At 47.1% G+C, this 25224-nt stretch overlaps 4 protein-coding genes across 5 annotated transcripts; 2 read left to right on the forward strand and 2 right to left on the reverse strand.

Annotated features, from left to right (window-relative positions):
* The first annotated feature begins 8397 nt into the window (after positions 1-8397).
* Positions 8398-9601, forward strand: LOC120642516 (glutathione S-transferase T3-like). The gene is made up of 2 exons (XM_039919078.1): positions 8398-8924; positions 9007-9601. Exons 1-2 carry the CDS (start codon positions 8565-8567, stop codon positions 9535-9537), a joined length of 891 nt encoding a protein of 296 aa, XP_039775012.1. The 5' UTR covers positions 8398-8564; the 3' UTR covers positions 9538-9601.
* Positions 9602-10347: 746 nt separating this feature from the next.
* Positions 10348-12561, reverse strand: LOC120642554. Its single transcript, XM_039919134.1, has 2 exons — positions 12341-12561; positions 10348-11815 (listed from the first exon to the last, which is right to left on the reverse strand). Exon 2 carries the CDS (start codon positions 11813-11815, stop codon positions 11213-11215), a length of 603 nt encoding a protein of 200 aa, XP_039775068.1. The 5' UTR covers positions 12341-12561; the 3' UTR covers positions 10348-11212.
* Positions 12562-17179: 4618 nt separating this feature from the next.
* Positions 17180-18064, reverse strand: LOC120640225 (formin-like protein 20). Its single transcript, XM_039916080.1, has 2 exons — positions 17995-18064; positions 17180-17664 (listed from the first exon to the last, which is right to left on the reverse strand). Exons 1-2 carry the CDS (start codon positions 18062-18064, stop codon positions 17180-17182), a joined length of 555 nt encoding a protein of 184 aa, XP_039772014.1.
* Positions 18065-21343: 3279 nt separating this feature from the next.
* On the forward strand, positions 21344-24902 carry LOC120642491 (2,3-dimethylmalate lyase-like). Of its 2 annotated transcripts, none has more exons than XM_039919046.1 (8): positions 21344-21700; positions 21949-22160; positions 22818-23099; positions 23184-23306; positions 23562-23712; positions 23785-23996; positions 24254-24290; positions 24418-24881. In XM_039919046.1, the coding sequence occupies exons 2-8, from the start codon at positions 22011-22013 to the stop codon at positions 24546-24548; spliced, it is 1086 nt and encodes a 361-aa protein (XP_039774980.1). In that variant the 5' UTR covers positions 21344-21700; positions 21949-22010; the 3' UTR covers positions 24549-24881. The 2 variants fall into 2 exon arrangements, with proteins under 2 accessions (XP_039774980.1, XP_039774981.1); XM_039919047.1 differs by having other exon boundaries at positions 21368-21700; positions 22808-23099; positions 24418-24902.
* The last annotated feature ends 322 nt before the right edge of the window (positions 24903-25224 follow it).

A 25224-nucleotide genomic window follows, 5' to 3' on the forward strand; every position in this document is an offset into this window, starting at 1 on the left:
ATACAACAAACTTTACAATTCCTTTGCATTTTTTCGGCGACTTCGCCTTTTCTCTTCTTTTTTGGACGAGTTCTTTCGAGTTGATTAAGGACGCCTCACATTCGAGCGCATCGCTGTGACAGAGGCTCAACGTGAAAGCAAGATGATAGACATAGTTGGCCAGGCTGTGGCACAAGCCTTCATCAAGTGTGCAACAGTCATGGGCAACACGGTGCACAATGTAGTGGTCAAGACTTTTGCTGAAGGCACGTTACCAGGGTGCATGGGTCCTTGCTATATACAATCAGATCAGATGCAATATACTCCCTTGGAAGTGTCTATGACAGCAGTCCTGTCGGCTCAAAATAGCCAGGCAGGAACAAGCAACAGTCAAACTCCACCCCAGATGACTACTGCAGCATCGGCGGGTACAACAGATCCTATCTACTCAACCACGCCGCCGATTGCTACAACTGCGCAAGGTGGATCTGCGTCCGTATTTCCTAAAGGATGGGATCCTGCTGCTGGGTATGGTATGCATCCGGATTTCTTTTCTACGCCGCCCAAGATGCAGTTTTATGCATCGGCTTCTCAACCGATAGCCTCTCAGTCTGATCCATCGGCCGTTCAGCCGATGAGTGCACAGCAGGATGCATTGGCAACACAGCTGAATGCACAAGGCGCATGGAGTCCACAACAGATGGCACAAGCTAATGCATCGGCGCCACCGCCGATGACCCCACAGCAGCGCCTTGCTATCCTGCTCCAACCCCAGTCTCCTTCAGAAGTGTTATTGTCGCAATCTCCGCATCAGAAGGGAATCAACTGGGTATTCCACAATCAAGCAACTGGACAGATACGGTATGCCAATGTGCCGTACATGGATATTGCTGGTCAACGATCGGCTAAACCATCGGCTATACAGCCGACGATGACTCAACAGACACCTAATCGAATAACTCAGCAAACACAACAGATGCATTCGGCTGGACAGCTGATGAACCATGTAGCTCAGCAACTTGCGATGATGACCAATACAGCGAACACAGTTTCCCCTCAGCAAAGGTCAATGGTCGAGCCGCAAGTTGATTGGAGCACAAAGATAGCTGAAGTGATGAGAGAGCAGTTTGGTTTGAGGCCAAACCAACAATCCGTCATGTACAAAACTCCCTATCCTTCGGCTTATAATCAGATTCCTCTCCCACACAAGTACAAGATGGCTGACTTCACGAAGTTCTCAGGGCAGGGAGAAGTTTCTACGATGGAACATGTTAATAGGTTTCTTCTACAGTTGGGAGAAGCGGGCAACAATGATGCACTCAGAGTCCATTTGTTCTCCTTGTCTTTGTCTGGATCGGCCTTTGCTTGGTTCACCACTTTGCCGGCAAACTCCATATTATATTGGGCCGATCTAGAGAGACAATTTCATCAGTTCTTCTTCTCTGGGATTACTGAGTTAAAGTTGACCGATTTGACCGGCTTGAGACAAAGAAACGATGAATCAGTTGCTGCTTTTATTCAAAGATTCAGAGATGTCAAGAACCGATGTTAAAGTTTGGTTCTGTCCGATCAGCAGTTGGCCGATGCAGCATTTAATGGACTCTTGCCGCACATTAAAGATAAATATGCATCGCAAGAGTTTGAAAGTATTAGCCATATCGCAAGTCGGATGATAGGAGAGACTCGATCCTACGAGTCCAAGAAGTCTTTTCAGAAGAAGATCAACTATGTGGAGTATTCTGCTAATGATGAGTCTGAAGAGGAGCAAGAAACGGTCGCATCGGCTGAGTGGATATAGAACAGTAAAAAGCCGGTGACTTGTCCGTTTGGAAAGAAAGAGCCTGAGTCGTATGGGTTCGACATCACCAAAGCCGACAAGATCTTTGACTTGTTATTGTCGGAAGGTTTGATCAAGTTGAAGCCATATCACAAGATTCCATCGGAGGACGAGCTAAAAAATATAAAGTACTGCAAGTGGCACAACGCTACATCGCATGATACAAAGTAGTGCAAGGTCTTCCGACAGCAGATTCAGATGGCTTTCGAACAAGGGAGATTGAAATTTGAGGCTCCCAAGAAGACGATGAAGATCGACAGACATCCTTTCACGACGAACATGGTTGATGTGGCCAGAGATGAAGGTTCTCCTCAAGCTAAGATTCTAGCGTCATCATCGGCCAAGAAATCTGGAGCTGTTGATCCTAAAGCGCAGATAGCAGCCGATGAGGTCAAAGAAAAGGGTCTGATGAAGGATGTTGAGCGTTCATCGGCACCACGTAGACGTGTAATGTCTCAAATGTTGTTGAACAAGTTTCAGCGTGATCGTGAAAGGCGGCAGCGTAGAGAAGAAGAGGAATGACGCGAGCAAGATCATTGGAGGTGTCCTTTCTTTGTCTACTGCTGGGAAGAAGGGTTGACATTGCCATCGGCATATGATTGTCCCGAATACAATGGTCAAGGCAGCCGATCATATGAAAGGTCACGTCATGAGCCCTATTGGCGTGAGCGCACTCCTGTGCATGATCGGCTAGGAAAAAATGTATCGGTGCATGATCGACTGGGGGGCAGGACAATGCTGCGTGATCCTGCTGGGAGAAGAGTGCCTATACACGATCAGCTAGAACAAGTGGCCGATGACAGAGTACAAGATGATCAGCCGATGAGGAGAGATCCAGAACGTGAGCCTGATCGCACGGATCAATCTCAATAGTGCCCAAGAGGTTTGACTAGGTCTCAGAAGCGATGTGTTCAGAGGTTACGCCAGCTGGAGATCATTGAGGAAGAACAAGAACAGATTCCTAGCAAGAAAGGGATCAGGTCACAAGTTTTGCGTGCTAAGCCTAGGGCCGATAGTGATCAAGATTCTGGATCATCGGCTGTGCCAATTAATATGGTTTTCATAATGCCGAAAGAGTTTATGGCGCCAGGTGATGAAAATCATGAACCAGAATTAGAGGAAGTCATGGCACAGTTAAATTTGGAACCATTGCCAGTAACATTTGAGAAGCCAGAAGATGATAAAAGGCAGCATCTTAAGGCACTGTTCCTAAAGGGATTCGTTGATGGCAAGCCTGTTACAAAGATGTTGGTTGATGGAGGTGCAGCTGTGAATATAAGGCCCTATGTTATGCTACGCAAGCTTGGGAAGAATCAAGATGATATGACAAAGACTGATATGATGCTCAGGGATTTCGAAGGAGTCGTGTCTCCTGCTTTGGGGGCATTATGCGTCGATCTCACAATTGGCAGTAAGACTCTTCCCACTACTTTCTTCGTTATTAATGGCAAAGGTTCATACAGTTTGTTGTTGGGTCGGGATTGGATACATGCCAATTGTTGCATTCCATCTACTATGCATCAATATTTGATTCAATGGGTTGACGATACTGTTGAAATAGTATCGACCGATTCGTCATTCAGTGTGGCATCGGCTGAAGCCCATATAGTGAGTTATGATCGGATGAATTGTCTTTCTGGGCAAGCATGGGAGAAGGATTTCTTTCGGATGGCTGATTACGAAGTTACATCAGAAAAGTCAGGAGGTTCTTCGGAAGAGTCTTGATCAATGAGGGATATGGCCGATTGTAGTATCAGCCGGATTTTGTAAGTTATAGCCAATACTAGGAAGTATTGCCTTTAGTGCAAAAAATATGTAAAAGCTGATTCGCAAGTTGGATGCATCGGTTGTAATATGGCCGACACGATATGAGTCACCCTTAGAGCAATAAATCACAAAGACAGAGTTTCTGGAATTGGATCATGTGTTTGCAATTCCTAGAGATTACAATACATGGGGTGTCTTTACAGTAATCCTAGAGCTTCTCGGATTACTTTTATCGCACGCAGGTGAATTTGATCAATGTTTGCGATCACTTGATTATTATCCGCCGATGAGCTAGAAATCGGCTGCAGACTCTTATGAAGTTGATATGCTTGACGAGTGTATTTCTGCTTGTCTTGTTGGAGTTTGGTGATGGCCGGTGGAATTTGAGAAAGATCGTGATCTGCGATGTCTATTGCTTGGTTTACTCGATTAAATTCTTGCAGAAGACAATCACGTTCAGCTTCCAATTTAGCTTTGTTCCTCAAGATGCTAGCCTGGGTGTCATTCAGGGACTTGATTTCACCAACGGCCGATTCTGCTAAAACTTTGAAGTCGTCCCTTTGTTTGATGACTTTTTCCTACTGAAGACGATCGGCAAGTTGTTTCTGGGCCTTGTAGAATTGTGCACAATGACTCTCGATGAAGGCTGCAGGAGTTAATGCTTCTTCAATTGATTCTGGAAGCTTGCCCTCCAGTTCTTCTAAAATGGTACGGATCGGATGTGCATCCTTGATCAATTGGCCGATGTCTTGACTTAGGAATCGGAGGGATTCTTGGAGTTTGGCCTTGGTTTCATTCGACAGAACAATGGGATCGGCCGATATTTCTTCTTCTCCTTCTTCCTGAGAAGTAGTTCCGATTTGAAAAGAGAACAGATGTTGTCCGGAGATTCCTGTGCCTGAAAGGAAGATAAAGCTAAGATGGCCGACGGAAATAAGAGAGTGGTGGGATTGGTCAACAGAGAGAAGGGTTGTTTACCTGCTTCAGACGTATTTCTCCTAGGTTGGAGCCAGCAGAAACGAGGGGTTGCGATGAAGAGCTCAGGATTGTGGTGTTTGGCTGGCCAAGTAATTCAGATAGTGCATGGTCGGCAAGCTGAAGGATGATTGTCAGAAATATACAAAATATGTTCATGAGCAAGTTCTAAAATCGTACCTGTATCAATGGAGAGTCTGCCCTGGATTTCCTGGGAGTTGGAAGTGAATGTTGTGCCTGATGAAACCAAAAGGAAATAATACCAGATTCAAGATCATGGAAAGGTTTAAAATACTTACTGAGTAAGAAGGATCATACCTGAATGATGGGTAATGGAGGAGGAGGTGTGCGTTGAGAATCTTCTTCTTCTCCTCCAAATTGGTGTTCAGGGGCATCTTAATTATAAAGCAAGGGTGTGATAAGCATTCAAATAAAGTGAAGACATGGGGTTCAGGCTTTTACCTTCTGAAGAAGAGGAGGGAAGGTTGATCAGAGTGTCTGTTTGGAGTACTGCTGCTGCTGAAGATTGGCCTGGAGATTTCTTTTTCGTACGAGTTGTCACCTTGGTATAAGATACCTTGCGTTTTCTCCCAGTGGCCACATCTGTCAGAGTTGAAGCTCCATAGCTGATATTTGGCTTATCGGCTGGCAAGGCATAGTCGATCGGCTGACCGCTTCTGCTGGTCGTTGGAGGATCATTACCGTTATCCTGTTCAGATAGACGTTAGATACAAGTAAAGAATATTATGGTACAACATGGAGAACAAGATTGATCTTGTACCTCATTATCGGCTGTCCGGTAATTTCCATTCAAGGACATGCAATACAGATTAGCCGATTTGCAGAAGATATGCTCTTGCCATTCAGACCACCATTGGATGAAAGGGGTAGCAGCAAAAGGTGCAATCTGCCAATCGACTAAGAGTGTCATGTCTACATCAGGCTCCAAATCTTTCAGCAGACTATAAGAGAGAGCGCCATTGAGAGCTTCTCTGAATTGGACTTTGCTGATAAAGAAAAGAGAGGGTGGCACTTGGCCGAATCCCAATTGTCTGGCTGCCACTGATGGATTATAGAATTCGTAACTGTGGATATCTTTACCAGTTGTGAAATTAACTGGCAGTACCCTTGGAGAGATTATTTCCTTCATGATTTTGGTAGCTTCTTCATCAGTTTTCCATGAGTCAAGCTGGAACTTGAAGGGATTTTCATACATAACTTTTTCATCATGATATGCAAACCAGATAGTGGAGATTCCTGGGAACCCATTATAGAAGGATTTGAAAAAGTCAGTAATGCCAAAGGTCTTAGGATCATTGGCAATCATGATAGCTGCTTCACCAAATAATGTGCATCGGCAAGTGACGGTTTCTTCTTCTTCAGAGAAATTTTCTGACGGGAATTCTATCTTTGAAAATTCAACTGTCATGATTTTGTGCATGTACATATGCAGCCACAACTGAATGAACCACCAGGGGCCTCCCTAGTTGGTGATCGGTTGGCTCTTTCTAAGCCTGGATGATACTTGATGAAGCAGGTGGTAAACTAACCCCAGAAGATGTTTGCCGAGAGGGACAGGATTGCCAGTGGCCAGAGTTTCTGCCAGCTTAAGATTAGTATTTGTTGGGCCAACTGTTTTGCCACAGAAGATGAATTTCTCGAGCCACATGTTGAGAAAGGCGGTGTGCTCTCTGTCAGATACTGATCCGGTCTTCATATTCTTGACTATATATCCTTTCCATCCGCCGATGCTTTTTGTTTCAATTTTGAAAGATGCTTTTTCTAGCAAACAGAAAGGTCTATCGGGAGCATCGATATTCAGGCCAGTGAGCATCACAACATCCATCAGGGTAGGTGTCATTGGCCCATGGTTAAACATAAACGCGTTGATGGCGTCAGACCAAAAGTAAGAGGCCGATATGAGCATCGGCTCGTTTCTAATCATCTCCAATGAAGATAAGTTCAAACATTGGCTGATATCATACTGTTCCCAATTGGTTCTCTGAGAGTTGGCTATCCTACGGAACCAATTTCTCCACCCAGGAGTAGTGCTCGGCCAAGATCTGAAGGCCTGGGTCCAATCCACATTCATATTGGAGGACTTAAAGGGGATCCTGTTGGTTTCCAAGTTGATTATACTAGTTGGGTCTGGATCTCCCATGGGACCTAAGCAGACCATGCTAGGTTGATTTTCTAGCGGAATAATCATGTTACCCCTCAGATTCTGAAAATGAAGGCGAAAATGAGGAACACGACTGAAGGGATTGGAAGGGGGTGAAAAACAAATGCTAACGATGAAGAAGGGAGACGTACCTCTGGAATCTCGGAGATGGACGCCATTGCTGGAGGGGATGGTCCTTGGACTTGAATCTTCGAAACCCTAGAGAGCTGCGATGGCGGCGGCAGAACAGATGTGTTCTCGAGCAAGAGAGAAGGTGGAGGTGCTACAGGGAATGTACCAGCGGAGAGGAAGATAGAGATATTTATAACTCGTGCCCAAGGGCAGAATGGGAATTTGATACTCTGTTTGTTTGGAAGATGGAGATTCATTTAAACATTGGCAATCATGACTGGAGTTAATTTCAGAGCAAAACAAATTACTCCGAAACTGGGGGGGCATGTGTTGACACCGTTTTTTGACACGTGTCAAGGAAGGTGATTTCGGTGAAAGAAAGGTGGCCGATTCAAAATAAACCAAAAGAATGCACAGATTTGGAATCGGCCGATGGGAGTCCGTCCGATGGACCAGGAGAATATTCTATGAAGATGCTGATTAGTCCGCTCTGGTGCTCGGCCGATGAAGAGTTGCCGATGAAGTCAAGGAAGGAGAAGAGGATCCGGACTCTACAAAAATCTTGATGATTCGGTTGTAATATTTTAAGTAGTTTATCTTTTAGATAGTCTTTTCTTTAGGGTCAAGTAATGTTTGCTGTAATCAGCTAGGACTTGATAGCGCTAGGCTATATATAGTAGTTGTAAGGGAGCGGAAAAACTTGATACACATTCAATACAACAAACTTTACAATTCCTTTGCACTTTTTCGACGACTTTGCCTTTTCTCTTCTTTTTTCAATGAGTTCTTTCGAGTTTATCAAGGACGCCTCACATTCGAGCGACTTGATTTGCTGGTGAGTTTTCGTTTTACCGAGTATATTTGAGCTTTAGCTACCGGGCACATCGCTGTGGCTTCGTTCAAATCTATTCAAATGTTATCGAGTTTATCTAGGCTTTGACTTCCGAGCGCATCGTTGTCGTCTCGTCTAGATTTATTCACCAATTATCCATATCGGCTTGATTTGTAGGTTTTCCTATGTTTTTTAGCCATTATCACATCTAAAAACATACTAGATCGGCTTTAGGTTTTGGAGTGACACTTTTGTTATCTCAAGAGCCGGTTTAGATCTGTTTTTAGCTTCACATCATCTAAGTTACACATTTGTAGCTTAGATCTTGTCATACATACACGATCGGCTATTCAAAGCCGGTTTTGTCGTTTAGTGCATCGGCTGATCCTGCCGATGCGCTTCTTTACTACGCGCTTGCATTTAATATCTTTTTGTCGTCTATAGTATCGGCAAAGCTTGCCGATACGCCCATCTGAGAGATATTCGAAATCACAGCCGATACGCTCTCGAATTTGACTTTGTTTTCTCTCTTGTCAATTTCAGGTCAAATTGACTGGCACGCTTGGTTGACTTTCCGTGACTCGGCGAACACTTGCCCTCGGATTCCAGTGTGTTGATTTTTGCGTCAACAGTAAGACTCTTTATTATGTACCCTGCACACTCTCAAGTAGTGGTAGCATTGTCTCTTGTGTTTCAATGTTGCAAATAAATCTTTCCTCTTGTGTTTTGTCTCTTCTATTTTTTACTGTAAACTATATACCCATCTGACCATCTCTTAAGAAGTTATCTTTATTCAGATATATGAAGTAATATCTGAATAACATGTCTCTTGTGGTTTGCAGGATCCAAGGGGCTCAAATTCACATTTCTACACAGATCTGATGGCCCAGGATGTGGATGGCGATTTGGAACTTTCGATGCAGCCAGATGCCACTCCAAGTAGTGGTGGGAAAGGAGCATCCAAGCGGGGCAGCAACTACAGTCAAGAAGAAGATATCCATCTTTGTAAGTCTTGGATCAATATCAGCAATGACACTATCGTTGGGACTGACCAGTCAGGCAAAATGTGCTGGGAGAGGATAACCGCATATTTCCACAACTTCAGGGGCTTCCACTCCGATCGGACTGCTAATTCTCTCGAGCATCGCTGCGGGGTCATAATAAAGGAGTGCATGAGATTCCAAGCGTACTATGAGGAAGTTGAGCGGCGTCACCCAAGTGGCGTGCCTTATCAAGAACATGTAGTTACTCGTACATTTGTTCTTTCATTTAGTTCTTTGTTATTGGTACATATAACTAACCATCCCTTGATCTTTGTTGCAGATCTTGGAAGCACAAGCAAGATATGCCAAAGCTTCGCAGGGAAGAAGCTTCGCATGCTTCCATTGCTGGCTCGAGGTGAGACATACAGAAAAGTTCGCAAAAGCTGACAAGAGGCCAAGTAAGTCAAAAGAGATCAACCTCTCGGTACGAACTCAACAAGGTGACGGAACCCAATCTCCTGCGAAGAAAGCCCGACCTCCGGGGCAAAAGCAGTCCAAGGAGAAGCTGAAAAGAAATGAAGGAGGTGATGAGTACAAGGATATGATGGGGAACCTGATGGCAATCAAGGCCGAGGAAGTGAAGTTGAAGAAGGAAAGGTGGGAAAAGGATCTAATGATTGAACAACGCAAGCTAGACATCGAGGAGCGACGTCTACAATGGGAGCAAGAGCAGAAGATCATGTTCCGTGACACGAGCAACATGGACGAGCATCAAAAAGCTTACATGTTGGCCAAGAGAGCTCAGTTCGTCAAGGCAGCGAGTGCTAGTGTAGGTGACACAGCTAGTGTAGGTGATGCTACTAGTGCTTGAGTCAAGGTGCAGGTGTCATACTAGTGCTTGAGCATCAAAAAATGCTATCAGCATGCTATCTGAATTATTTGTGTTGTAATGTACTAGCCAACTCTACTATTCAAATACACTATAGTTATCTATCACACTGGAGTTATATGTATTCAGCTCGATGATGTATTCAGCTTCCCAGACTATTTAGCTGATTTTAAACAATTACTGGAAAATGAAGGTTTGCAGGTATTTCTTTTTCCCTGCTATGGTGTCGTTTCTGAATTTTCAATGGATCATTGTACCTTAGAGGTGGGCATGAGGTATATTAGGAGCCTTCTTAGGAGCACATTTTGCAGGTGTTCAAGTGATCTCTATTGATGCATACTGAAGCCATTGATGCATAACTGTAACTGTATCTGAACTGCATGCTTGGGGGTTCAGTGTGTGTGAGTTTCAGAAAAGTTTCAGAAAATGTATCTGAAACTGCATCCCAGTTCTACCAGTTGTCCATAGTTTCTGAAAATGAAGGTGCTTTTCTATTTAAGCTGACATTGATGTAATTTCAGAACTAAGACCATCTTTTTTTTGTTTGCAACAGTATGTAAGAACAAGCAGGAAACCATCTTTTTTTTTTTGCTCCCACATTTGCCAACCTACCGGCCACTCAAAAACTGAATTTGATATTATCAGCATTTTTCAGTCCAACTGAAATGATATGATATCTCTGAAACTTATAAACTTATAAACTTGACAATGTGCTAATATCTCTGAAATGATATGATAACTGTCTCTTGTCTTTTTAATTCAGGGAAACAGGAGATGTTGCAGATCAAATGATAGTATCCAAACAAGAGATGTTGCTAATATCAACTAAAATGATATAAATTACATGGGAACAACTGTATTCAAATGATGAATCAGTGTAGCTGACAACTCACACACCCAGCACCCAACACATTAAGTTATAAATTACATGGGAACTACAAGCACTATAACTTACCCATAGAAACTACCTAGCACTATATCTTGCCCATAGATGCTCTACTAGATCATCACGAAGTCGCTCATGTGATGACCTGTCCTCAATTTCTTCGTGTATCTTGAGGAAGTCATTTAGAAGAAGAGGATCATGATGCTCAAAGTCCTTGGGGTTCAACACACAGATACCGTTCGGCTCTTGATGGTAGTTAAAATCGTCGGGCTCCTCACGCTCATCTTCAACTATCATGTTGTGCAGGAGTACACAACATTGCATGATATACCAAAGATCTTCCTTACTCCATAACCTCGTAGGGCCCTGCACCATTGTGAATCGAGACTGGAGTACCCCAAAAGCCCTCTCGACATCTTTTCTCGCTGCTTGTTGTGCACTTGTGAAATAGGTTTTCTTGTTCCCCTGGGGACTATGGAAAGCTTTCACAAAAGTTGCCAAGGCTGGATATATCCCATCGGCAAGATAGTAACCAATGTTGTACTTGTTTCCATTGACAATGTATTCCAATTCTGGTGCTTTTCCGGAAGTCAAACTCTGGAAAAGTGGAGAACGGCGAAGCACATTGACATCGTTGAGAGAACCAGAAAGTCCAAAAAAGGCGTGCCAAATCCATAAATCTTGAGATGCAACAGCCTCAAGAATCATGGTCGGCCTATCCTTATGCCCTGTGTATGCGCCTCTCAAAGCAGTCGGGCACTTGTCCCTCTTTCAGTGCATACAGTCAATGGAGCCAAGCATGCCTGGCCACCCTCTTGCATGATTAATGGACGTCAATCTAGCTGTGTCCTCGACATTGGGGGCCCTCAGGTATTGTTCACTGAAAACTTCAACGACAGCTTTCACAAAATGTTTTAGGCACTCGATGATGGTGCTCTCTCCCAGCCTCACGTAGTCATCCAGGAAATCAGCCGAAACACCATAGGCAAGCATCCGAACGGCATCAATAGACTTCTGGGTTGGAGAACCCCCAAGAGCTCCAACGGCTTTGGGCTTCTGACGAAAGTAGTCATCGTGAGACTCCACTGCAGCAACGATCCGCAGGAAGAGAGACTTGGACATCCGGAACCTCCTTCTCAAATGCTTGTTATTGTATATGCACGGGTCCGCGAAGTAGTCCAGAAATATACCATCATGACCCCCCAAGATGCCCCTCTGCACGCTGTGAAGACCAGGCAAAGATCCACAAAAGTTCTTCTTCCGCTTGTTCCTCTTTGAGCCCTCAATAAGACCAGCAAGAATTAGGAGGTCATCGTCATCAGATTCATCGTCTTCATCCCACCGCTGATGAAGACTTTTTCCAAACCTTGACATCTGCCATAGAAACAAAACACATAAGTTATACACATAGCTTGTGAAGAATATGGTAATCAATTTAGTTTCTTTATAACAGATTGAGATTGACATGATTTAAATAGTACAGATCACCTGTTACAACCAGCTCACATACCCTGCTGACAGTCTCAAACAAGCATTCAGATTCGGAATTGAGCATGAAGCAGATATATGCAAAGCGTTTGCTAGTATAACTACGTTATCAGGAAAACAGCATGATGATGCAGCTAAGTTCCAGCAGAATTTCGTCCCCAACCCAATGCAAGTAATCCTCATCGATCACTGGCAACAGCTGGCTGCAGCAAACGTATTACTTGCAGGATTTTGTCCCTTGCATGAACAGACGAACTGAATTGAATTCCGAGGAGCCAACCCATCAGTCCAGCGCGTGCGAACGAATTCATCGGTGGGATGAATAAAAGGGTTCTCTCGCATCCACGACGCATGATAAGAAAATGAAAACAATTGTACCCGGAGCTCGCGAGCGGATGGCCCAGGCCGTACCTTGTTCCCCGTGGGCGCGCTCTTCTTGGGCCTGAAGGTCCTCTGGTTCCTGCGCCGTCGTCAGTCACGCAGGCAGGCGCAAGCGCAATCAGGCATCAGCCAGCAAGGGAAACCCAGAGGTGGAAAGCAGGGAGCGACCGTGGCGCGCAGCACGAAGGCCCGGGGCGGTATGTGGCGCGGCGGGCGAGGGCGCTTCGGCGCGCGCACGGCCGACGATGCGGCAGGCGCGGCGACGGCGGCGGGCACGCGGCGCGGCGGGCGAGGGCGCTACGGCACGCGCACGGCCGGCGAGAATGCGGCGGACACGACGACGACGGCGGGCACGCGGGGCGGCGGGCGCGGCGACGGCGGCGGCTCCACAGACGGACTCGACAGCGGAGGATTCGGTTGAGAAGGATTGGGTCTGTCGCTGACAGTGGGTCCTGCTGATTTGCAAGCCGGGATTTGAGAGCCCGGCTAGAGTTGAGTTCGAATTTGAGTCTCTAAATCTTGCAGGCCGAATTCTAAATTGGAAAAACAGGCTTGATTTTGAGAGCCTGGGTGGAGATGCTCTTAGAGGAATAAAAAGGCGCCGATACCCATTGATATCTGGAGTCTAAATGTGATCGTCCAACTTATTAATCTGCTGCATTGTTAATTCAACACGATTAGTTGATCCGCATACACGTGGAAAACAGCAACGTATGCGTTGGCAAGACCACCCCTGCCGTTTTACCTTGGGCTTGGAGCGTGGCTGGCTAAGTTATATTGGTCCATGTGCACAGCGAACTGCACCCTAATTAACTTCTTTTTCGGGATGTACCTAGTTAACTAATCGCCGGTAAGCTCAATTCAGTTGCCGCGTAAGCCCAATTCAGTGCATAGATAGTTTTACTCTACTGTCGAGACTATGAACTTGATAACTGAGCCGGATAAATATCACTAGGATGAAATTGCTTTCTCATAATACAAAATTCTCCCTCCTCTCTCCTCGTAACGATTTTACCATATCAGCAAATTTGCTAATGTGATATAAAATTTAATATATCTGATGTTTGAAACTCTTTATGAAATTCCACCTAGATTGAAAAGCCTATACAATCCAATGTCGAAAGCAGGATCGATCTCATAGAACAGTCGCCCCAAGGACTCAGGGTACGCAATACCAGGGGCAGATCCAGCGGGGGGGGGGGGGGGGGGCTCAAGCCCCCCTACTCCCATGGACTCCATGGAAATTAGAGGAGAGGAGGAGGGAGAAGAAGAGGAAAGAAGGGAGAAAAGAAGAAAGGGGGGCGGGAGGAAGAAGAGGAAGCAGCCCCCCTGCCGATGATTCCAGCCTCAATACACCAATAATCCATTCGAAGTTTGAGACGGGCATGGCACACGGGGATTCACTGTATTCGATAGCACATGAGGAATTTACCAATCAGCCGGGGTGGCAACGGTTGAGACTGTGATATGATAACAGTCTCAACCGTCATAATACGAGGCAACATCCTTACAAAACAAAACACGGATATTAGAGGTAAGTGCACCAGCGGATGACACACCAAGACCCTCTAGATCCGTCATTAACTTTAACTGTACCACTGCACGGCGGAGTGTGCAGTCTTTCAAGCGATGAGGTGCCGGATGGAGGCGAGAGTGGCTTCCCGCGAGCCGGCTTCCACCCTTGTCATCTGTCGGTGCATTGCCGGCGCCGCTCTTCGCGTTAGCAGCCGGGCCGTTCTGCCTTCCAATTTTATATATGAGCGCGCGGACAGAATTTGCGTAGGCGAAGAGCTAGTCGAAAAGATTGGCATGCGCGGCCGGCCGCTGCTCCTTGCCGTCGGCGTCCGCCGCGGCGGTGCTGACATGCGCCTCTGCCTTGGATGCGGCCGGCCGCTTTGGCTTCAGCATGTTGACGCTGCCGGCATTGGCTGCGGCGCCGACCTGCGCCGCCCTGGTGGATGGTACGGCCGCCGCCGGGGGCTTCATGTCCTTGCCGGCGCTGGCCGGGGCCATGACCGGGGCCCTGTGTGGTACGCCGGCCACGGCCGGCCGCTGCGGCCTCCTGTCCATGTCGGCGGTGCTGGTATTGGTGTGCGCGGCCAGAAGCTGCTGGTGCTTGATCCTGGCGGCGGCCGCCGCTTCGGCCCTGAGCTTGTTTTTCTTCCACGCGGACATTTGCGGCTCATGCTTCCTGTAAAACTTCCGGCCGGGTCGCCTCCTCGCCGCGGTGTCGGGCTTGGCCATGGCGCCGGCGACGTCGGCCAGGCACGTGTCGCCGGGGTCGTCGCTCTCGAGGACCGCGAAGACGTTGACGCTGGCCTTCAGCACCTCCATATGTCGGGTGACGGGACGAGCAGATTCCTGGCTAGCAGAACTGACGGCTGAAAAGTTCACGGGACGGCAGGTGACGGTGACGATGACGCGATGGCCGGCCGGTCGACGGGATCAGAAGACGCCTCGATCGCTTGTTGCTGCTCTGGGATGGAGGGCGGCGTGACGCCTCGATCGCTTGTTGCAGTGCTCTAGGATGGAGGGCGCCAGGGCGGCGTGGCGGGCTTGGATATATAGCTAGGCGGCGGGCGGGAGTCGCCAGCACGCACTACCGCACTAGCACTACTGCACTAGGCAGTCCGAGTCCGGTCGATCGATCGTACGAGCTGACTCCGTCCCGAGGCAAAGTCGTTTCGGATTTGCACAGTATTACCACAGGAGTGCGTGGATTAAATTTCCAGATTAAATAATGGTCCATAGACTTCTTTTAATAGTTTCGAGGGTTTTTTTTGTCTCATGGACACCGTGAAACAGCGCTTTCAGGCTTGCGGACATTGCCAAAATAAAATTTTGTACGTAGCACACCTCCTCAATTAAATTAATCTTTCCAGCTTACGGTGTGAGAGGAATCTCCATAAAAAGACAGAAATGCCCCTCATGAAATCCATCATCGGTCCTCGACTGCACACCGCACGCACATCCTGCATCCGGCGAATCGAAGCTGCTCGGCGCAGGTAATCTCCTCCGATAGCGTCGTGCCGCCGTTGTTAGCCTGCTGTTTTTCCGTTTCCTGCCGCATGCACCGCCTCATCACACGCAATTCACCAGCCGTTGTAGAAAAAATATGACTTACTCCGGAGTCATCTCAGCAGGAGCACACACGCATGGCGGCGCAGCCTCGAGGCTTGATGAAGACTGGCCTTACAGGCTTCGGTCCGGCTGAATCCACGGTGGGCGCTGTTCCTCTTGGTATGACGCCGGTGGATGCCCACCCAAATCCACGGTGGGCGTTGTTCCTCTCGGTATGACGCCGGTGGATGTCCACCAGACTGTGGACAACGATGCCTCCGCCAACCGCCGTCTCGAGCTCTTCATCAACACAGTGAGGAGTAAGATTGTCTCCTCGTTGATCCGTGAATCGCCCAAGCAAACACCTGCAAAGGTCGTGCTATCGCGGCGAAGCAAGCGCCAGGCGGCTCAAAACCTCTCCCGGGTGCCTGTGTTCTAAGCGAGGTGAGATCCTAGTCATGTATTGTCTGGGTTTGGTATCACCATTGAGGTTACGAGGACCTCTACAAGTCTGACGCTTCCAACGTCAAGGCGCTAGCAGCACTCTCTTTTAGCGTAGGTGTCTTTTCTAAGTTAACCTTAAATCGAGACGGCCCCTTTTTAATATGGCGCTTGCCACTTGGGGCCACAACTAAAAATCGATTGCACTCCCAATCACAGCGCGATTTGGAGCGTGGCGAAGGAGTCGGGATAAAAATTGCTCTTCCCGTTTTGTAATCCTTGTCTTTCCACCACTCCCATTTTTTTTTTCAACAGCCGTAGGTCACCATCCTCCTTGGCGCAGGAATGATGTTCCCTGGCATCGGATTTGAAGCACCGAAGGCTATGCTGACATTGGATCCCGGGCAGCATACACCACTGCTGATCTATTCCGAATTGGAAGGTTGCCTTGTGTTACATGGCCTTGGACACTTTAGTCTTTTACCTGTGTCATCTCTCCCTCTGGACTGGAAAAGAGTAGATTAATGGACGCAGTGTGGGTACTGGAAAAGAGTAGATTAATGGACGCAGTGTGCTACCCACAAAACAGCATTCTTGAGGTGTCCTCGGGCCTAAATGAATGAGTAGGATGTGTTGCGCACAAAACCACTCTTTGGTAGTGTCCTACGGACAAAAAAACCCTAGTTTCGATTTCAAAAAAGAATTGATAGTTTCTACCTCTATTATCATTTTAACGATCAACTTCCCCCATAATGATATCTATACTACCTAATATCGTCATGATACCAGCCAATTTTATTCTTTTAACTAGCTAAGGAATAATTTGCAAATTAATAAAACTAGGTGGACGAATTTTCCATCTCTAGAGGAAAAGACTATCATCTCCCTACCAGATAAATTTCTAATTCATCTTTTGGAGCTTCTACTCTTGCATAAAGCTCTTGCTTTCATAATTCAAAATTGGGCGAATGCATTTTACCAAGAAATTGATATTCAAAACCATTCCATTCGGAGTTATCACACCCCAAAAAAGTATGGGAATGAGAGAGCGCTCAGCTCCGTTGCCACGACAAGCATGGAGCTTCACTCTCTAGGCCTCCCCTACTACTTCCCCGGGGAAAACTTAAAGCCTGTTTGAGAGCACTCCACTTCCAAAAAACCTGCTCCACTACACAAATTCCACTTCACTTTCTAGCTCCACTCCACTAAACGTGTTTGGCTATTGCATGGCTCCACTCCACCAGCTATAGCAAGCCAATCCAGTGTATAAGCCAACGGCCCAGCTCCTCCACCCCGCAGGCCCAGCATGCAATACTAGCCCAGCTCGGCCCACCATTCATCAGGTCACTTCCATGCGGGCCCCACTTGTCAGGGGACTCTTCTACCTGTGACCGTCCCCTGCGACCGCAGCGGAGGGGGCCACGGCGGCGGCCTGCGACCTCCCCTGCGGCGGGACGGGGGATCTCCACGGCGGCGCAGATCCACGGCGGCGGGGCGGGGGATCTCCATGGCGGGCAGCGATCCTCCATGGCGGTGCTGCGGACCTCCACGCTGGCGGCGCGGGGACTCCACAGCGGCGAGGATCCACGGCGGCGCGGGGCTCCCCGGCGCAGGGCTCCACGATATCGGGGCGGGGGATCTCCATGGCGGGGCGGCGGACCTCCACGCCGGCAGCGCGGGGACTCCACAGCGGTGGGGTCCTCCACAGCGGCGGGGCTCCACGACGTCCGGGATCCACAGCGGCGATGCACCTCCATGGCTGCGGCGGCGCTTGGTCCCAGCGGCGGGGAAGCAAGGGGTGCCGCCGTGGGAATCGAGCGAGCAGGAGGAAGGAGGCGCATGAAAAAAAGAAGCTACGAACCATTATTTTCCACTAATCAGTGGCATGGTGGGTAATTTTCATCAACTCCATATTTTGGTGGAGCTGGTGGAGCACCTCCTGAGGAGCTCCATGAAAAAAAGTGGAGTGGAGCTTGTTTTTTAGGAGTGGAGTGGAGTTGGTGGATGTGTTTGGACAAAAACAAAAGATGGAGTGGAGCAAAAAAAAAAAGTGGAGTGGAGCTCTCCCAAATAGTCCCTTACTTTGGGTCAGCCTGAATGAGTTGTTCAAGCTCCATCTAGTTCCCAGAGCTTTCACCATCAGTCTTGACCGGCAGTGATGTTTTATGGTTACTGAACGTTACCTGAGCAGCACGAGTTGCGAGTTTCCCAAATTCCAATTTCGTTCCAGTCCTGTAGAGGTTCATTGGCCATTTGGCCTGTTAAAAACTAGATTCCCGCGAGGTTTGCTCATGTTGATTCATTTTAGGGCTACTCACTGGATCAGATTCTGGACCTTATGACAGAAGCAGGAAGCGCAGGACACACGAGCCTGTCGAACTGGACCGACCTTATGACAGAAGCAGGAGTAGCAGGACACACCAGGAGCTTGTCGAGCTTTGGAGACTACAACAATCGATATCTTTATGAAGGATAGATGGCGGAGTAACATACTTTGCTTATAAGCTCGTTACATTTAATTCCACTTTATTGGTCACAAGTAGTCATTTTTGTAACGAGAGAATTTTTATAATGGTTGAAACAAATAAGGATCATCTATTAAACTAAAAATTAACAGCCGACACATAAGAGGTGCCTAGGAAAAGAAAAAAATTTGGGTGCACCCCGAGTGCACAGGAGCTTCCGTGCGCCCCTGGCCCCCGATATCGTCCTGTACAATCAGACGGCGAAGGCCCATGCGCGGGAGCCGGGCTCTGAAGTCGAGCCAAACCGATCTCTGCAGGATGGGAAAACGAGCCGGAAGCGCCATCATCAGATGGTCGCGCACCGGGGCCGGGGGTGCACGGAAGCTCCTGTGCGACTAGGGTGCACCCCATTTTTTTTCCACAAAAAAGGTATACCAAAATAAATAAAATCTTTACCAAAATAAAAAAGGTACCGCAACACACGTATTGAAATAAGAGCTTTTTTATAATGATTGTAAAGTATTGAAAGGTATTTTCATGTACTTATTCCCTATTTTTCTGGCCGTTGATCTATGGAAATTAAATTAAATCAGTACTTGATCCCACTATTTTTGGTACTTGGTTCCACATTTTGAAAGTACCAGGTACTTTACCCTAAATACTTCTGGATACTTTTTATTTTTTTCAATCATTGTAAAATTTCTCATTGAGATAAAGGCTGGTTATATTGCACTGTGATGTAGAAGCCAGGATATTCAATTATTCCTTTATCGAAAAAAAAACAAATGGATTGGGAAAGGTAGGAAGGATGCAAAGTAGGAAAATTGGGGGCACAAATGCACAATTCAATATACACTTTCTTATTTTTAACCAACGAATAAACATGGTTACTCACTCAATTTCTGGACACATTGACGTCAGATAACACTAGTACCTATAAACAGATATACTCCAGGAACGGAACTAGCTCTACGCTAACTAAGAAATACTACCTTTTTCTTAAAAAATCTAAGAAATGCGAAGCAGCGGGCATCGGCTCACTACTTCAGGGACGGGAACTGGGCCGAGTCGTTCAATGTCCGCGGCGGCGACGGTGGCAGAACAGCCTTCACGTTCACGGGAGCTGGCGGTTCCTCTTGTACAGTCGCAGGCGAAGGCGCGTTGGGGATGGGGTGGCCACCCTTGCGACGCCGTCCTTGGCGTTACCCAGAGCGTTCGGCTTTCGGTTTTTGTATATGAGCGCGCGGGCGGAAGGGTAGGTGTCGCTGAAGAGGATCTGGGTGAGGTTGGCAGGCGCGGGGGGCTGCTGCGTGCTGAAACTGAAACTGAAACGGCTTGGCAACGGCGGCGCTCGCCGCGGCGTTGACCTGCGCCTTGGCTCCGGCGGGCGGCTGCGGCCTCTTCATGTTCTTGCCGGCGTTCGCGGCGGCGCCGCTGACCTGGATTGTCCTGGATGCGGCGGGCTGCGGCGGCCTCCTGTTCCTGCCGGCGTCCACTCCGGCGTTGGTCTTGGGTGCGGTCGGCTGCCGCTGCTTGTTCTTGGCGCCGGCGTTCGCCTCGGCCTTGACCTTGTCCGCCTTCCACACGGACATCTGCGGCTGCTGCTTCCTGTTAATGTTCACGGGGAGGCTCGCTGCGGCGTCGACCTTGGTGGGGGCGCCGAGGTCGGCCAGGCGCGTGTCGCCGGGATCATTGCTCTCCAGGAGCGCGAAGGCATTGGCGCGGGGCTTGAGCACCGCCGCCATGACGGGCGACGGGGCGAGCCAATCCTGGCGACCAACAACGCTGACGCCCGTTGAAAATCTCACAAAGGGATGGCTGATGATGCGAGCGACGGCCGGTCGACGAGATCAGAAGACCCGGAGGGTGATTGCTGGTGCTGGGGTTGGCAGCAGAGGCCCGGGGGGGCGCGGATATAAAGGACGACACGGTGACACCGGGTCTCGCTCGGCACGGCGCGAGTCCGAGGCGGAGTCGACAGATGCAAGCTGCCAGCTCGACTGCCCACGCCCACGCCCCTTTGACGCCGTCACGCACGCACTGCCTCGAGAGCGTCACGCGAGTCACGTGACCCGTGGTCGTCGTACTCGTACCCCTGCGTGCGCCGAGGCACACCGTCGAGTCGTCGACAGCGGACACCGAGACGGCAAAACCAACGGACCCGACTACCCGAGTGAGAAGCCAGTGTGATTACCACCGGCACCGAGCGGGGAGCAAGGAAAAAAATTTCGGACGGTAAATCCGGTTTACCAGAAAATTTACCGTTACCGGTTGTGTCCGAGAAACGAATTTCGGCGAAATTTCGAATTTTTCGGTTTCAAAATTCAAAAATTCAAAAAAATTCATAAAAAACGAAAACCGGATTTTCCGACCGGATTTCGTTGCTTTCCGGTCGGATTTCGGTGCTTTCCGGTCGGGAAACATTGTTTTAGCAATGTAAAAAATATTTTGGTATATATGGTATTGCAAAGGAACTATTACACATGTATATCCATTCAAATTCCGTAAAAACAATATATCCCTCACATGACAAACACATATAGATCCGTATATGAAATAGAAATGTAAACTCTTAATAAGTATCCCTCACATGACTAAACACACATAGATTCCGTAAAAATAATATATTCCTCACATGACTATTACACATGTTGGGTTTATTTAGCAAAACGTGTCCTATATATGATCAGCTTGTATAACTTGGACAATAGACTTGGTATTGTATTATTGCAATGAACCTATGGCTTGTATGACTAGGACAATGGACTTGGTATTGCATTATATTAGATTTAAATTGTGTGTCTTGTATGGACAATTGGACATACATATTTTAGGTGAATCCTATTAATATTTGGTGTGTGAAATATTTATTATGCTTTGTGAACTGTTATATATGCAAAATTAGACGAAGTGCTGTAAAATTTTTAATTTTTCCTCACTGATTTTACAATTTCCGATCACCAACAACATTTTCCGGTCGGAAAACACCGAAATCCGGTCGGAAAATGTCGAAAACCGAAATTTGAATTTCAAATCGTTTTCCGATCGGAAAATCCGGAAAAAAACAGAAAACCGGTAATTTTCCGTTTCCGGGAATGTCCGGAAAATCATTTTCCGTCGCCGCTCGCTTCCTCGCTCTCCCCGTGCCCGTCGTCCCCGCGGCGCGCCGGCGCCACGCGAGCCCCGCCGAGCCTCCAGCGCGCAGCAGCCCCCTCGTCGCGGGCCTCCGCCCGAGCTCTCGCCCGCGTCAGGAATAGGATCTCCCCCCGCTGCGCCGCCTCCGCCGGCGCCCCAGGAGAGACGCCCGCGGCAGCGCTCCGGCGGGTGCTGGAGACGCCGGGCGCGCACCAGGCTCCCGCCTGCTACGACGCGCTCAGCGCACGCCTCGTCGAGCGCGCCGGGTTCAGGGTCTGCTTCACGAGCGGTACGTGCTCGGTCTTTTGCCTCTGCGGCAGCAGGGGGGCTACTCTACTTCTCGGTTTAGCAACCCACGAAAAAACAGCTTGTCTCACGCTTGACTCCTCCAGTTGGGGAACGACCGACGGGCATTTCACTAAGACGGTAGCTGCCTCGTGTTGCTTGTGATCTGTTGCTAGTGCTAGCCTGCAAGCGCTGTAAAAACGAACGGTCGTTCTATGATCCCACTCATTGATCCACATTGTCCACTTGCAGGTTTCTCAATATCCGCTGCACGGCTTGGATTGCCAGATGTTGGTCTTATCTCCTACGGGGAAATGATTGATCAAGGACGTCTTATCACTGAAGCGGTATCAATCCCTGTGATTGGTGATGCTGATAATGGTTACGGAAACTCTATGAATGTCAAGAGAACAGTAAAAGGGTTTATTAATGCTGGTTTTGCTGGAATGATTCTTGAAGATCAGGTATGCTTTTGAATGACAACTGCAGATTTCTCCCCATAGATTGTGCTTGTTCTGCTTATCTAGAAATTTGTTTCCTTTGCGTTCACTTAATTTTTTGATCATGTATTCAGACTTCAGTCAACCTTGACTTTTCTTTTTGATTGGTCATCGTGGCCATGACTGAAAAATGTTACTAAATTCCATCAGCGATTGTAATATCTGCCGTGCCAGTTAGGAAATATTTTTCTATTCTTTTGTGAAAATAGTATTTCCAGGGAAACTCTAGGTTACGCTTCTAAAACATGATCGGAAAAGGCGCCATTCGTCTTGCTAGTCTTGTACAAGTTTGAGATATGTTGAAATCGAGCATTGATCTGAATATTGTGCTAGTTGAATTTTACGGCTGTTTTGCTTATGTACTCTATATGTTGAAGTTACCATTTATAATCTTCAAATGGAACATGCATTGTGAAACAGTAGTAGTCTAGGAATTGTTATAGTTTGGAATCTGGAGCATGGTTGACATCTCACACTTGCAGTACAGAACCAATATATGTTTTATCTATGTTAGCAAACTGTGCTCCCAAGCAATGTAACCTTTACTGATTATCCATGAAATTGTGATAGATATTCCTTTGAAGTTTGTCTTATAGTGATATGATATATAGTATTCTGAAGGTGTCGCCAAAAGCATGTGGCCATACAAAAGGAAGGAAGGTTGTCTCAAGGGAGGAAGCAATTATGCAGATAAAAGCTGCTGTAGGTGCCAGGAATGAGAGTGGCTCTGATATTGTTATTGTGGCAAGGACAGATTCTCGCCAAGCTTTGTCTTTTGATGAAGCATTATGGAGAGTACGAGCCTTTGCTGATGCTGGAGCAGATGTTCTATTCATTGATGCCCTTGCCTCAAGAGAAGAGATGAAGGCATTTTGTGCAATTGCACCTGGAGTTCCAAAAATGGTTAGACATGCTCTATGCACCAGTTCTTTTCAGGTTTCCCATATACTTGCAATGCCCCCATCATACTCTGTAATCCAACTGCAGGCCAACATGTTAGAAGGCGGTGGTAAAACTCCTATACTGAGCCCTGTTGAACTTGAAGAGATAGGTTATAAAATCATAGCCTACCCCTTATCTCTAATCGGTGTATCGATGCGTGCAATGGAGGTTTGCTGTTTGTTTATTTATGTTAATTGCATGTTACTGACTCTCATTTATATATGTCATTATTTCATTACACAACTAAGTACATCCAAAGGGACCCTGCAGTCCTGCACATTGATTCTCATTAGCAGTTTTAGGCAAAAGGAAGGATCAGCATTTGCGTATGAATGTCATATAATCCTGTGGTGTGAGCATGACTTGCAGATATATGCTAAACGTCCACTATGAACTGAATCGTGTAAGATGCATGTGCTGCAGGATGCTCTTATTGCTATAAAAGGTGGTCGCATACCTCCTCCGAGCAGCTTGCCATCATTTGAGGAGATCAAGGATACCCTTGGGTTTAATCACTATTATGAAGAAGAAAAAAAATATGTTGTGACACCAGCCCAATCATCGTACAGGACTGGTATAGACCTTAAGACTTTGTTCTACATTCATTATGAATGAATTTTTTTAACCTGAAGTTTCTTAATTATAGCCTATGGTGACTATACAAGTGAACGAAGCAGTTCAAGAGATTTCAGTTCCACGACTGAAAAAACACAAGAACCTGTTATTGACATATTGCCTCAGCTCTATGATATTGGTTCCAGTAGCAGCAGAGGACCTTCAACTGGAATGTGGTCTCGTACTCTTCGACTAAAGATTACAGGAAGAGATGGAGTCCAGAAAATTGATGCCAGGATACCTGTAAGTAATCACTGCTTGATTCCAGTGTTCAATATCTGGTAGTCAGAGTAAAATTCGGTACCACATTAAACTCACTTAGTTAACTGCTTGACGTTGGGAGATATATATATATATATATATATATATATATATATATATAAAATCAGCTCAGTTGCTTTATTAGTTTCCTACTCCTATTTTCTGCGAATGTCCTGCAATCTAGTTGTTCTGGCACTGATTAAATGCTTGTTCCCTTTAATTCTCCTTTTCTACTACAGGCCGGGTTCTTAGAAGGGATGACGAGAATTATTCCAGGTTTGTACTTATATTCTTAAGGGGAAGTATATTGTGTAAATCTGCATATATTTTCAGAAGGAAAAAAAAGGAAATCCTTGCATGCGTGTATCTATGTTTCATGCGAGTTCATTTCCCCTCTTTGCAGGCTTGGCTGGAGCTAATATAATGGAAAGGCTTCAGAATGCGCCTATTGATGCAGACAATCCCCAGAATGGTCAGATACTGCTTGATTTTGAGGATGCCATGGGGGATAGGATTCAGGTTTTCATTGCTTGAACGTGCGTATGCTATCTATGCTAGCACACTGCCAAACTCCGAAAGTATGGACGTTTCAAGTAGCATTGGGGTCCTGGCATCTTGTTCATTGTGTTAGACAGTGAGCTACAGCAATCCATCTAGGAGTTTAAGCAGGTGATTTAGACATTGGTTATGTTGCGATGAACTATTTATACCTGACTAGGCCTTTCCTGCCTGCATCTAATTGGTCAAGCAAAGATGTTAGCCAGCTGCATACAGCAGGATGAGTTTCTCTGCATCCTTGTTTCTGTGATAGAAAACCCTTAAGTTGATTTCGAATAAATGAGTAACTCTTGCTGAGTTATGGATTAACATGTGCTACTATTTGCACAATTTGCCTAGTAGCAAAAGCAGTGACTGTCATCGACCTATATTTGAATCTTGCAGGGCCCCATTATTCTGCACACATCTTTTTGTTACACGCTATACATCGTTCTATTGGCACAGCACACGCACAACCGCATATTCACCAATCACCGGTAACGACTGCCGACTCTAACGCCCTCAATCTATCTAGGCCAGCTTGAGCTGCCATGCTTATCTAACAGATTCAAGAGTTGGTCTCGTTCTCCTTGCCGCTGCCCTGTCCCGTCTCACTAGCACTTCTGGTTCTCGATGCCTCATCATCTACCGCTGCACCAAGAGCGCTACGGTA

Source organism: Panicum virgatum, chromosome 7K, assembly GCF_016808335.1.
Source record: "Panicum virgatum strain AP13 chromosome 7K, P.virgatum_v5, whole genome shotgun sequence".
Lineage (NCBI taxonomy): Eukaryota > Viridiplantae > Streptophyta > Magnoliopsida > Poales > Poaceae > Panicum > Panicum virgatum.